Source organism: Haliaeetus albicilla, chromosome 5, assembly GCF_947461875.1.
Source record: "Haliaeetus albicilla chromosome 5, bHalAlb1.1, whole genome shotgun sequence".
Lineage (NCBI taxonomy): Eukaryota > Metazoa > Chordata > Aves > Accipitriformes > Accipitridae > Haliaeetus > Haliaeetus albicilla.
The window spans coordinates 17,752,144-17,765,943 of record NC_091487.1 but is presented as its reverse complement, the minus strand read 5'-3'; the positions used below and the strand labels follow the sequence as shown (position 1 = coordinate 17,765,943).

The window sequence follows — 13,800 nt, the reverse complement described above, 5'->3', positions numbered from 1 at the left end:
ATCGTTGTTTGCCTATGTTTAAAGTAAGGAGAATAATATTTACTTGCTTTCCAAAGCTGTTTTGAAGGGCTTTGGGCTGCTTAGAGGGAAAGGACCGTAAATGGGCAAATTTTACTCTGTAAATGCTGACTTAATCGTAGGGCTGATTCTCCTCCTTTGCTGAAGTGCTACAGAAAAAAGAGGATGCAGAAAAGTTTTCTTCTACCTGCAAGAAGCAGCCAATATAATTCCATAGGGACTTAGAAAGTTGAAGCCTTTCCCACCTTTTCTAAGGAGGCTTGTTTAGTCTCTGGTCAGGTAGTGTGTGTGCTGCTGTCATCATCCAAGGTGGTGTTTAGATGATCAACAGATGAGGATTTCATTGTCAGGCAGCAAGAATCCCTATGCTAGAGATGGATTTTTGCACTATTGAACCTTTTTCCTAATTTTTCTGCCAAACTTTGTTAAGGGGATCATGGCAAGTGTACAGACTGTTGTAGAGCTGATGATGAATCTTGTGAGAAGAAGCATTTGTTGCCCAGGGGAAGGAGTTAGACACATAGGACATGACGTTAAAAGTGATCTCCTAACTTATTAAACCCAGTCCCTGTAGAAATTCTTATTATCAACTTCGATTGATTTTTCTGGATTCATCATATCAGTTAGTTATCTTATCCTTTATGCTATTAGGTGGCAGCTCCATAGCTTCACATGTAGCAGAAACTTTCCAGCTATTTCAAAGCTAAAGATATTAATGTCCAGTTTAAGTCTTCAGTTTTTGGTCATTCTAACTCTTTGGCTTACTTGCCTCTTCACTCCTAGACACCAAATACATTTCCTCTTCATGTTTGTTTCCTAGAATAAACAAGGCAAACTTTTTTGTTTCTTCTCTCGAGCGCTCTGTTTTCTTTATCGTCTCAGTAGTGTTTCCTATTTCCTTGGAGACGAATCACTAGACACAATAGATGTGGATTTTTTTCTTTTTTTATTTCTTTTTTTATAGCCATTTCATACAGGCGATGTGGATATTTTTTGATGGATAACTTTCTTTCTCTCTGCCATTTTCAACCAGCAGGTCTCAAATTAGAGTATAATGTTTCACTATTACTACTTAGAGCAATAATTTCATAATTCATACTCTTAGGTCTTATTCTATTACTATTACCAACTTTCCAAGATTATCCATTTCTTCCTTTTTCACTTTCCTATTTTGCTGGTTTTTTCCTGACCTTGCAGTTCTTGTACTAATTTTGATCTTTTTCCATTTACCATTTCTCACTGAGCACTATAGAAGTTATTTACTCAAGTCAGTGTTCAGATCTATTGTATTTCTTCCATCTACAGAATCTATATTATTATCAGTAGAAAAGATCAGCTTAGAATGGTAAAAGCTTTGGTATACTTTTGTTGCATTGTAACCCATTTTTCATTTATCTCTGTCCTTTCTGACCTTAATTCAAGATGTAACAAGAATGGCAAAGTTATACCTGGGATATAAATTTTCTTGCAAACTTCAGATGATTCTTCATTTTCCAATTCAAGTTTAATTGAAACTAGCTGAGGTTTTGTTACATATACAGCTTTTCATTCAAGGAATTGCACTCTCTTAAGAGTAATAAAGTTTTTTCTTTCTCCAGCAGAGGAAGACAGTGTTTTTGATGAATCTGATATTCATGATACACCAACTGGACCTTGCAATAAAGAATCTCAAACTTTCTTTGCAAGACTGAAAAGAATTGGTGGCAGCAAAATGGTGAAATATCAACCAGTTGAGATGAATGCTCAGAGAAGTATGAATTGTTTTGTCGGTATAAACTCATGCAGAAATACAATTTCCTACTCTTAGTCTCAAGCTACCACCTTTCTTTGTAGAGTTTGTTGCATTGCCTGATTTGAATACAAGTACTCTGTCTGACTTTTGAGAGCAAGTACTCCTCATTTCCCTGAATGAATTCTCGTACAGGAATCTCAAAGTAGGCACTCCAAAATAAAAATACCTAAATTCAGCAGTTGTTTTCTGAACCTTTAAGGTCTTTTGAATGTAAAAATTTTTAAGAGGATTTGTTGCAATTTTTTTCCACCATTGGGCTGAAAATTTTTGCTCAAATTTATTTTTTCCCAGAAATTGATATTTGATGAGGTGGGACTCTATGGTAAGCAAATTTTTGTTGCTGCTGCAAATATTATGGTTTTCTATTGGTAAAAAGGGTCATTTGGTGGTTTCAAAAAATAGGAAGGATTTTGTTTTCAAATTTAGCTTTCTGAAATGAATATTATAAAAAAATTGAGATTTCCACCACCACCCGCCTGCCTTTTTTTCTTTCGGGTGTTTGCATGGCGGGGGGGAAAATTCTGCCTACAGTGAACATCTACCTCAACTTTTCTCACTGCTTTTTTTTGCATGGTGATTCATATGTGGAGCATTTTGAAATATGGGGATAATAATGATCAGGAATATTCTGGTTTATGTGAAAATATGTAATTCAAAATAACAACAGTGATGACCTTTTAAAATATTCTCAATGAATGTGTTCACACAGCAAAATACCAATGCAGTGGTAGTACCAGCAAGTATAACTGTGCTCACTTTACTCCTCCCTAGGATGAGGAGGTATGACTATGTGGTGTGATAGTTGCTAGACTCTGATGGGGTCTAGGATCACTGGGGGAAAAATTCCCTGAAAATCTGTCTGATCTCAGGCTTGTGCTGTGACATCCTCACTGCTATTGCTACCCTTGCCTCTTGAATTAGAGGCATCCATTTTAAGCCCACTTTGCTGCAGTAAATAACATGTAGGTGTACTCTAATATATGCTGATGGTCAAATGATGTCCACAATGCTGTTGTCCAAAATTATTTTGAAACCTCTTCAGAGTGTTCTGTGTAGCTCATTTCGTCTTTCATCTCTCATGCCTAATGCAGCCATCCCAAGTGTCTGTAGAAATTACTTGCCTGTGCCATCTTCTTTTCAATGCATAAGGTTAAACTCTCTGTCTTCAGGGTACATCTGTCCAGGATGAGTGGAATTTGGACAGAATTTAGGTAAACCCTATTATCCAAATAGTAGGTTTTTTTGTTGTTGTTTGTTGTAAAAATCTACCTAATGTGGCTCTGAGGTTAAACCAAAATCTAGACAATTTTGACTAATACTGGGTTTGTATTTGAAATGCCAGTCATGTTGAATTGTGAGATAAAGATGAAGATATCTGCCAGAAGTCTCCAACTGAGGTAGTATTAGCTCTTTCTGTTTTAATCAGGTGAAATAGAGCTGGCTGAATATAGAGAGACGGGGGCCTTACAAGACAGTATTCTACGCTGTGTGAGAGAAGAAAGCATTCAGAAAAAAAAACTGCGCTCTCTAAAACAAAAATCTCTTGATATAGGGAATGCAGACTCCCTGTTGTTTTCATTAGATGAACATCGCAGGAAGTCCTGCATAGACCGGTGTGACTTAGAAAAACCACCTGTCCCTGCTGCTTACGCCATACACAGGCAGAGTGATTATGGACGCTGTCGGCAGAATTCTTCTACTAAAGCTGAAAATATAGAAACACAAGAAAATCTTCCTTGTACAGAGAGTTTCCAGGAAGCAAGAAGACCTGTCATACCAGAAGTTAGGCTAAATTGCATGGAAACCTATGAAGTGAAAGTGGACTCTCCGGTTAAACCTACTGATCCCAAGGAAGATTTGGATCTGATAGATTTGTCCTCTGACTCAACATCAGGTCCTGAAAAGCATTCAGTACTCTCCGCTTCAGACAGTGACTCTTTAGTCTTTGAACCACTTCCTCCCCTTAGAATAGTGGAGAGTGATGAAGAAGAAGAAACAACAAACCAGCTGAATGATGAGGTCTCTGGCAAAACTGCTGTGTCGTCTCCCTCAACTCCTATCAATGTCTCTGCACTCAGCCTCAGCACAACTCCACTGGTCCAGTTCAGCATTGAAGATTGCTCCAAAGACTTTAGTTCTAAGGATACAAGCAACAATGCTTCATCAGGAATAGAGGAGATACTTTCCACTTCTCCCAAAGATCAGAAGGACTCTTCAGAGTTAGTTAAGTCAGAAGAACTTCAGGACATGTCCTGTGGGAACCCACTAACACTGAAACAGAAAAGGGACCTGCTGCAGAAGTCATTTGCCCTTCCAGAAATGTCCCTTGATGATAACTCTGAGCTCAGTGTGGAGGAAATTAGACCTAGTGGAGCAATTCCAAGCCCAAATGTGAAGACAGTCCTTATTAAAGTCCCCGAAGATTCTGAAAACCAAACGGAAAGTGATAAACTTGATACCAACACAGAGTCTGACACTGAACAAAACACAGAGCAGAAACAAGAAGAGGAGACTGAAGAGTCAGAATTTAAGATTCAGATTGTTCCTCGCCAGAGGAAGCAGAGGAAGATTGCTGTGAGTGCTATTCAGAGAGAATACCTGGACATTTCCTTTAACATCCTTGACAAGCTGGGAGAGCAGAAGGAGGCAGGTGAGCTCAATCACTGACCCAATCAAAAGGCTTATTACTGTATGAAGGTTTTAGTAACAGGACAGGACAGTGTAAGAAGAGATGTGTATATATAGCATCTGATGTGCTCTGAGCGAGCTGAATGCTTTCAGCTATTTGTTTCTCACAAGGAATGTACTAACCATACAGGTATCATGCATGTATGAGGGCCCATTTGGAAAGGAAGTGGAGCTCAGTGACAAAAACACTGGTTCTGCTCTCCAAGTTAGGAAGTGAAACTCCATGGCCTCTTTATGCGGGGAGTCAGAAAAATTGTCATACTTCTGTGCCTTTTATCCTGCTAATCTAGTCCATGCTACACTGATTTTCTTTTGTGTGTAGTGATTTTTGGCCTTTATTTCTTCTGCAAGCATAAGGCAGTGGAAAGCAGACTGGATCACAAAGTGTAAATCTGAACAGGCTGTAGACTTCAGAACTTGGAATTAACTGCAGTTTTCATTTAGGATCAGACATACATACATACTCTGTTTTTATAAACTAAAGACTTTTTGTAGCCTTCTCTGTATTGGCACAATATATATCCACAAAGTTTACATGGCTGGTGTTTGTTAAAGATTTAAAGTTCAAGCATGGGGAAAGCCATACAGTATTTCTGTGTATCCCAAGTTTTTTCAGGTCACTTCAGTACAGGGTTTTGTTACTAAACTTTTCAGGTGGAGAGAAAGTGTGTTTTAGCTGTTTCCTCAGTTTCCAATTGGATGTGTCAAACAGTTTTAAACATTGTATGCTGCTGCCTGTTTACTTCTGGGGCTGGTTTTTTTTCAGGATTTTTCAGTTATTAGAATTTTACTGGTCTTTTTTTAACATATTAATTAAAAAAGGCACGAATCCTTCAGGCTGTAGTTCTTTGTTGCTGGTGAAGTGAGGGGGAATATTTATGCATTCCTGACCTCACTTCTTCTTTCTTAATTGCTTCAGAGGGAACCATAAAATAACTTCCTATTATGTTATTCCACTTTTACAAGGAGAAATCATTCAGTGTGATGATAGTTATGCTGTTCCCTTTATGTTTCAGGCCCGTTGTCCCATTTATAGTTCCAGTAAGCTGAAGAACCGCTGGAGCTTTGTAAAAACAAAAGGGAGTTGAGTACTTGTGAACCTTTCACATAGGTTCTTGGAGAAGAATCATCATGAAAGAATTGTGCAGTTAGACTCAAATGGTTTTTTGACCATTAGTAAGGGCCAGTTTTCATGCAGTAACTAACACTATTATCCTTGAAACTGTTTGGAAGGGCTGTCCCAGTTCTGAAACACCACATGGAACCTAGGATTATAGCATATGTGATGGTCATTTGGCTGCATGCATCTAAGTATGTCATCCAAGGGGAGCATAAAACGTTCACAATGACTCATTAAGTGCTCATTTACTTCACAGGTTGATGCAGGCAATTCAGATAACTAGGTAATTTAGTGACTTGGGTAGTTTAATGTATCTCATGTTCTGTTTTGTTTATCCTTATTGATTAGTTTATTTGAGAACATATGTCTTGTAATTCATTTAAGTAGGCTTAATATTGCCATCATAATGGGCTGATTATCATTTCAAAGTCTTACTCAAGCTTTTTCAGCCTATTATACTTCCATATGTTTTAGACGGGCTTCTGATATAACTGATCTCTGAATTAAATACCCAAATGGGCTGTTTCTTCAAGTGCACAATACTGGATTACAGGGTTTCCTGCCTGAAACTTTTTACAGCAGAGATATGTAGGCATTTTTATAGGATATGCTGAAACCAGCCATCAACACTTGAAAATTGCTTTATTCTTCCCATGTTGACAGTATCAGTTATCATAAAATAAAAACAGTTTTAATGGCTTATTTTTCTTTTTAATGATAGAATCTTAAACTTTTTGAATCTTTAGGATCAACTGCCAGATCAGCAGCCTTCTGAATGAAAACTGATAACATGTTGGAGATAAGGCTTTTAAAAGATGCTAAGCTGTCACTTAAACTAGCTTTACATCAGTGATACCTTTCTTATTTCCCTATTGGTGGTTCTGATAATCACTCTGTGAGTGGGATCAAAATCAAACTCTATGTGCATTTATTAGTTCTGAGCTCTAAAGAGCAGAGGTAGGAATCTCCTTTAAAAAGGGATTTTAAGCCGTAGATCCCTGTGCCTCTATAAAAATTCTTACGTTGCACACATTGAATCCTTTTAAAACTGCTGGGAATGCCAGATGGTGAATGGATGACTGAAAAGATGTGAAAAATGCATCCAGGGAGAAAGCGGATGGAAAATGTTTATTGATTCTAAATACTGAGAGTTAAGCACAATTTTCACATGCAGATCCTGCTGCCAAAGGACTTTCAACACTGGAAATGCCAAGAGAGTCATCATCTGCACCGACCCTTGAAGCAGGTGTCCCAGAGACAAGTAGTCACTCTTCCATATCAAGTAAGTTTACCTCTGGTTTGAGAATTAAATCTAAGTTGCTGTATTTGTGCACCAGATGCATATCATCTATGGTAAATGCTTTCCCCTGAGTTTCATTGATTCTTGGAAGTACAGCTGTGTTGGATATCATTAGATCTGTTAAATCTGTGATGGTCAGCAAGGTTTTAGCAGTTAGTGGCTGCAAGATTTTCTGTTGTGACATGGCAAATTTGACAAATGTGGTTTTCTTGAATTAGAGTAGGTAGCAGCTAAAAGCAGTATTTCACTAAAGCTGAATGTTTATTTTCCAGTGAGAGAAAGCATTGTCAACTGTCAGTGCACAGAAGCAGAGGATGATTGCTCCACAGGGCTGTTACTATGGTCTTCAGTACATTTCTTGCTGTACCTTAGGAAAAAAAATCTCTTGCAATTTTTGTAAAATACCTTGAAATGCCACTTCCTCAGCTACTTGCTGAAATGTGGTAATTATTTATCTGAGACTCCCATACCCATTTCAATGGAAAGTGAACTGTGTTGGTTTAAGTAGACATTAACACATGGCTTAACAGAGCAGATGTAGATAATATTGCAAGGTGGAGGCATCTTAGAACACTAACAAAATCCAGAATGGCATGTCCATCTAGGTAATGTTAAGTAACACATCCGAAGGTTGATGGGGCAGGACTCTGACTAGTAGAAAAGGGAGGGGAAATGATGACCTGCTTTGATACCAGTGAGCTGCTAGATCAGCTCAACCATCTTGCTGAACTGCAATTTCAGATTGCTGTAGAAAAGTTAAATTTTAATTTCTGAAATTCAGCATCTGCTGATTTGATTGGAAGGGATGTCTGCCCTATTAAAGAAAGATGTTATTTTAGACATGCTAGATGAGTACTCCAAATTAGAGGTTTCCTCTCCAGTTTTCATAGAATTATAGAATCATTTAGGTTGATCATTGTGTCCAACCATCAACCGTGCCCACTAAACCATGTTCTGAACATGGTTTTACCACAAGTGTCTTGTGTGCATCTCATAGTCAGAGTACATTTGTTGGCCACCTAATGATAAAGATGTCAGTTACTAAAGCAGCTAAAGAGATGCCAGTTAAGATCAATCTCTCTCTGGTTTAACCGAGTGCTATGTGTTCCTGTAAATTCCAATATATGAAATAGGGAATAGTATCTATATAATATTGAGCCTACATTCCTTTGTAAATATACCTTTCCTCTTTCTGTGTGCCTCAGTTTCCAACTGCAAAAAGGGACATGACTGCTTCTATTGTGTCTCTTGTCCATTTAGACTGAAATATTTTTGACCTTCTACTATGCGTCTTTGCAGTGCTTTGCGTAATCAGCCCTGATCAGGACTGCGAGCACAAGGCACTACTGTAACGCAAATAGATAACATTACTTGTGCAGCCAGTCCTTGGCCACAGAAAGCATACATCATTAACTGTGACAGGAAGATTTTGCCTTTGGACTTCTCTTCTTGAGTAGAGAATTCCATAGCAGTGGGGGGATGATTGACCAGATCACTAGCTAGCATATGAAAGGCTCACCAGCTACTATATGAACATTACCGATCTTCTCATGATTGTTAGGTTTCTTGTAGAAAACCTGATGAAAACTTTCCTTCCTATGCCACTAGTCAGTCATTGGCATGAAAAGTCACGTGCTGGTCCACAGCAATCAGTCTGGCTCCAAGACTGTTCAAAGGCTGGAAGCCTTCTGGGTTTTTTGGTTTTTTAGATTTTTTTCTTAACTTATCAATATTTGAAATCATGGCTGTCCTTGAGAAATCAGGTAAATAACCCTGGAAGTCCAAACCTGCTCAACAATAGCCTGCTTACGTGAAATATGAATGGATTTTTTAAAATTTCAATCGCAAAAGCTGTTAAGAAAATTCAAAGAGATAAATTTCTATATTTTGACAGTCATCTGCACTCCAAGCAGTCTTGTCAGTTCTACGTTAACTGCTGTTCTTTCATCAGGAAATTCTATGCTTGATAAAGTGATAAAGCATCTATTTAAAATCCTTGCCCTGGAAACGATGGAAATTCTATTTTTCTCCTAATTTGCTGTGAAAGGCAGCTGCAATATAACTTTTAAAAGTGAAACATGGAATGGTCTCTTGGTCTGGTTCAGTTCCAGAAGTTCAGATATACAAGGACTGCTTTGCAGCAATTCTGAAGAAATTTGTACTTGGACCAAAAATATAGTTTAAATGCACTCTGATACGTTGAAAGGATATAATGAGGGAAAACTTAAAATAGTTCACCTAACAAAATAATTTCAGTGTGCAGATTCCCACTGAAGTTACAATAGTGCTTATTATTATTCAGGGCCTGTATTTGTTTTGTTAGGGAGTACTCTGCTTTCTCTGAATTTGAAACTCTTAGATAGAAACTGAGTAGAACAAGTTTAGGAGAAGGCACTCAACCCCTCTGAGTTTTCGGAAAGCTGTAGTTTATCCCTTGTCTGTATTTCTTCATCACAGTTAATAGTGTGAAATGCTGGGCTTATTTTCAGAGCCTAGCTGGGTACTGTTTGGAATTTTAGAACAGAACTACCTGATGTTATGTTAATACTCTTTTTGATAATGTTGAATGTAGTTGCAGATGAAAATAATCATTAGGAGATTTTGTTTTGTTGCCCTTGCTTTAAGGCCCTGTTGAGGCAAGCACTTAAACATATACTTAAGGCAACATTTTAAAAGCTTTCCTGCATGGAGATGGAGCAGTCTCACATGTGTTGTTCAAGCAGGGCCTTAAAACTCTCTCTTCATACTGTGAACAATGATTTTGGTTTCAGTGGTGGAAGTATATTGCTCAGACTCAACTGTCAAAGCGAATGTATTATGCTTATTCAATTTGAATTTTCTTATGAATGGAGAAAAAAGTAAGAAAGTCAGGAGTTGTATATGATCTATTTCTTCCTCCATTTAAGCACTGAGAAAATGCATGATCACAAAAGTCTTAAATTTTAAATCCACTATTTTTTTTTAATGTATGTGTGAGCATTATTCATTAAGACACGTCTCTTAAAGCAAACGGTAATATCCATTTAAAGAAGTATTGTAAATAGTCAGATGAGGAAAAATCAAATGCTTGTTACTTGATAGCTCCATGTAAGAAAAATGACAGTGAAGTTACAAAAGGGACACATCTTCAAAGGTACGCTGGCTTCACACTTCAGAAGAATGTGCAGGTGTTATGCCTGAGTGGCGGGTATTTAGGAGACCTGTTTAGATTGTCACCCATGAAGTGTGCTGGTGGTACACAGTCAGTGAATTTGTTTTCCTATGGTGAGCATGGACAGAGCAGGCCTCCCTAACTTTGCTGGGAGAAGACCAAGTTTCCTTGCTTGGTACACTGTATGTGAGTGAGATTGAAGTATAATCTATCACCTGTCAGCGTGGGAATTTTGGGGTAGTATCTTACACTTCACAGATACCAAGTGTTCTGAAGAGCTTTCATGATATTTGGAGACAAAAAGGCACTGACAGTTGACACAGTGGATGAGATCCTGAATCCAAGTCACTGATGACTGATGTCATTGGGGCCAGAAACGCACCCTGTGTAGTTGTGTGAAAAGTGCATATTGACTTGAGCAAGATCCTTATAGCAAGCAGTCATTGTCCTTTCAGTATTTATCTCAAGCTGGCTTGTAAGATCAGGAAATAAGTTGTTTTACATGTTGTCTGAGCCCCTGAAATCCTTTTGCATTTCTGACTTGCAGCTCAGTTCAGACAAATGAAAAGAGGCTCTTTGGGAGCTCTGACAATGAACCAGCTAATGAAGAGGCAGCTGGAACACCAGTCTAGTGCTCCCCACAATATCAGCACTTGGGATACTGGTGAGCTGCATTTATTGTTCCTTATTCTGTTTCCTAAACCAATTACTTTCTGTATCAATCCATTAAAAAAGTGAGTATTTCTGTTCTACCACTGCAGATATGTAATCAATCTCAAGTCTAAAGTGAAACTTTGTAGCGAGTACCAGATTCTCACCTGGTATGAATTGGAATAGTTACATATTTCGGAGGTAGTCCCTCTGGTACAGTGGTGTTCCTACAATTTCGCATATTAGTTGGGTTATTTCCTGGCCTCATTGAATGAAATGGAAGTATCGCTGTTGATTTCATTAGGTATAGGATTTCATCCCTGGTGCATGGAATCATTTATCTGCATACATGTATGTTTACAATGGTGTAGGTACATCAAGGAGTTGTGCCTTAAACCAGCCAGTTTGATTACTCTTTAGAGGAGTTTCTGCCAGCTCATGCTGAACACCTGAAGTTTCTGTTCATTCACTGACCTGTTTTTTCTCCATTTAAGATGAAAGTACAGCAGTGAAAACTGAATTATGCACATAATTTACTCATTTCTCAAGTGTTTTGTTTTTTTTCTTTTATAAAAGATTTTCTGTTATGACCAAATTCATAGCAGATGTCACTAAACAATGAATTCATTCCAGTTTATCATAAATGGTAGATATTTTATTGCCTGTCTTGATGTTAGTGACATTACGGAATTGTGTGTCTTGGGAATTTATCAGCAGATCCAGACACATCCACAGAAAGGAGTGCTTAAAATGTTATATGGAAATTAGCATGCTGAATTAATGTCTCACCACCAGTTCTGGAAAGCTGAGTTAAAATTTTTGCTTAATTCAGTCTTCAATGTTAAGTTCCATCAAACTAAATCTTGTAGCTGAAGGATGGCTAAAGGTATGGTATGTAGTTCAGGATTATCCTTTCTACTCCAGTCTGCTGAGTAGCATGCACAGCATGAGATCCTTAAATCACAAGGGTCAGAATTTGTCAATGATAACAATGGTTTTTTTGTCCTATGAGCAGATAAGTTTATTTATTGAAGAGACTTAGCTGGTATCACTGAGTTTCTCAGGCAAGGGTTTAGAGGTGAAAAAGCTACTGGTTTCATTCTGCAAGAAGTAGTTAACCTATTTTCAAGAAGAACAAGTCAATACTCAAAACCACTTAGGAACCATGTCTTGTTAATCTTGTTCCAAGTCCACTAGCTTTCTTCAGAATATCTATGACTTTTCCTTCTAACATTCATTCCAGCTAAAGTCCTCAAAGTGTGGAGATACAAAGTAAAATGTTCTTTTCCGGAAAGCTTTGCATCTCTCAGTCTCTTCTTCAACCACTGGCTTCAAAGTAAAATTATTATTTGGGCAGAAAACAGTTGGGATTTTTTTTAGGACAAATGCTCAGTGTGCATAACTTATCCCACATAAGTATATGATGCGTGCTTGGTTCATGCATGTTTGGGGGGTTTTTTTGTTTACACTGGTAGTTAGCATGTGTCTCTTTCATTTCTTATTTCAAACCCCTCTTTTCCTAAGCTTGCTATCTTTAAAATAAAATCATTTTCTGTCTAGCTCCTGTCAGCACAAACTATACCTGACTTCTAGTCTCTTGGTATTTCTAAACGCTGTCTTTCTCTTTTAGTGACTCATATATTCCGTATCTTGTTGAATCTTTATGGCTAGCACTTGCTTTCTTGTTTAATAACACTTACTTACTAAAATGCCTTCTTTGGTATTAGGTTATCCGTGTCCTTTTTCCTTTGTGGACTTCTTTCATCTTACCCCCTCCCTCCCTGCTCTTTTCTATGCTTAAAAATTTAACTGTTTTCTTTGCTTTTCCAATAGCTGTTGTATTGTCCTTCTCTTCTTTTAACTGTGTAAGACTTGTGGTGTTGTTGACAGATGCTGGATTCATAGTTCTGGAGACTGAAGTTCTGTATTTATTCACAGAGCAGATGCAGCATGGAAAGCGGCTGTGCAATGTCCCTGTTTGCCTAAACCCTGACTTGGAGGGACCACCACTAAGAATCAGAGGTTGGTTCAGTGTTCATTTGACCTGATCTTTCTGCTAAGACTGCCAGGAAGGTTTTTTGGTTAGTAGCAAATGGTGCTGAATTTTGTGTTCCATTCAGCTGTATTAAAGCTCTCAACTGTCCTGCAGAATGTAGGTTATTGAACAATTATTAGACAAGATGTTTCATTCAAGATAGGGACAACTGATAAGAAGTACTGGCTTTCTGCTAGTACTTGTTTTGGCTGTCAACCTGGAAATAAATGACTCTGTATGCAGAGTGTGGTTGAATCTCATTTCTTTATGAACTCTCCTTCCTCACAGCCGAAATACATCCAGACTTTCTTACAGCCTTGCAGTGGGGCAGTGACCTAGCTTCTTTGTCTAAATCATGTTTTTTTCCTACTATTCAGTGCACGAGAGAGGATGTTTTTGTTTTTGAGTAGTTAAGTCTTATTCCAACATTGTAACCTGCATTATGACAGCTTTTAACATTTGTGTGCTGCAATGGGACTTACATCTAGAGAACATGACAGTGAAACTTCCAAAGTCATGGCAGAGGGATCTTTATTGATTTTGGGGGGGGGGGGGGCGGGGAAACCTGGCTAGAAATATGTGAAAATCTACTCCTATTCCTTGCATTCTGGATGGTGTCCTACATTACTGAAGAATATTCTGGACTTCCTGGAGTGTCTGCTCATAGCCAACAAAATCTCGAGAGACAATTATGAAGTACTAAACTCTATGCAAAAGAAGTGCTTCCTTTCATACTTAGTAAAATGATTGTTTAAAACCTGTCTTATTCTTGGGAAACAAGCCCTCATCAATCCACATATTTTGAGTTCAGAAATTGTGGGAGCTTCTTAGATTATTTTGCCTGAGACCTGATATTAAATTTGCATTTCCTGCAGTTACTGGGATTATTTCATCAGAAAGGCCATCTGAACCTAGCTTAGGTGGAGAAGCTTCCTCCTTTTCCATAGTTAAATATTACTAGAACAGGCTAATGTTAACATTAAATCTGAATCTGCAGATTGAAGCAACCAGCAAGAAAATCAATAATGGATTACTTAATCTGTGG

At 38.0% G+C, this 13,800-nt stretch overlaps 1 protein-coding gene across 7 annotated transcripts in view; it reads left to right on the top strand.

Annotated features, from left to right (window-relative positions):
* Positions 1-13,800, top strand: part of UNC79 (unc-79 homolog, NALCN channel complex subunit) — a 115,619-nt gene that overhangs the window by 56,464 nt on the left and 45,355 nt on the right. For 4 of the 7 annotated variants that reach the window (XM_069783577.1, XM_069783578.1, XM_069783573.1 and 1 more), the window contains 5 exons: positions 1,617-1,769; positions 3,237-4,460; positions 6,793-6,900; positions 10,617-10,733; positions 12,659-12,742. In XM_069783577.1, coding sequence (XP_069639678.1) covers positions 1,617-1,769; positions 3,237-4,460; positions 6,793-6,900; positions 10,617-10,733; positions 12,659-12,742 — 1,686 coding nt within the window. The remainder of the gene's footprint in view (positions 1-1,616; positions 1,770-3,236; positions 4,461-6,792; positions 6,901-10,616; positions 10,734-12,658; positions 12,743-13,800) is intronic. The other 3 variants (XM_069783574.1, XM_069783576.1, XM_069783575.1) reach the window with 3 other exon arrangements.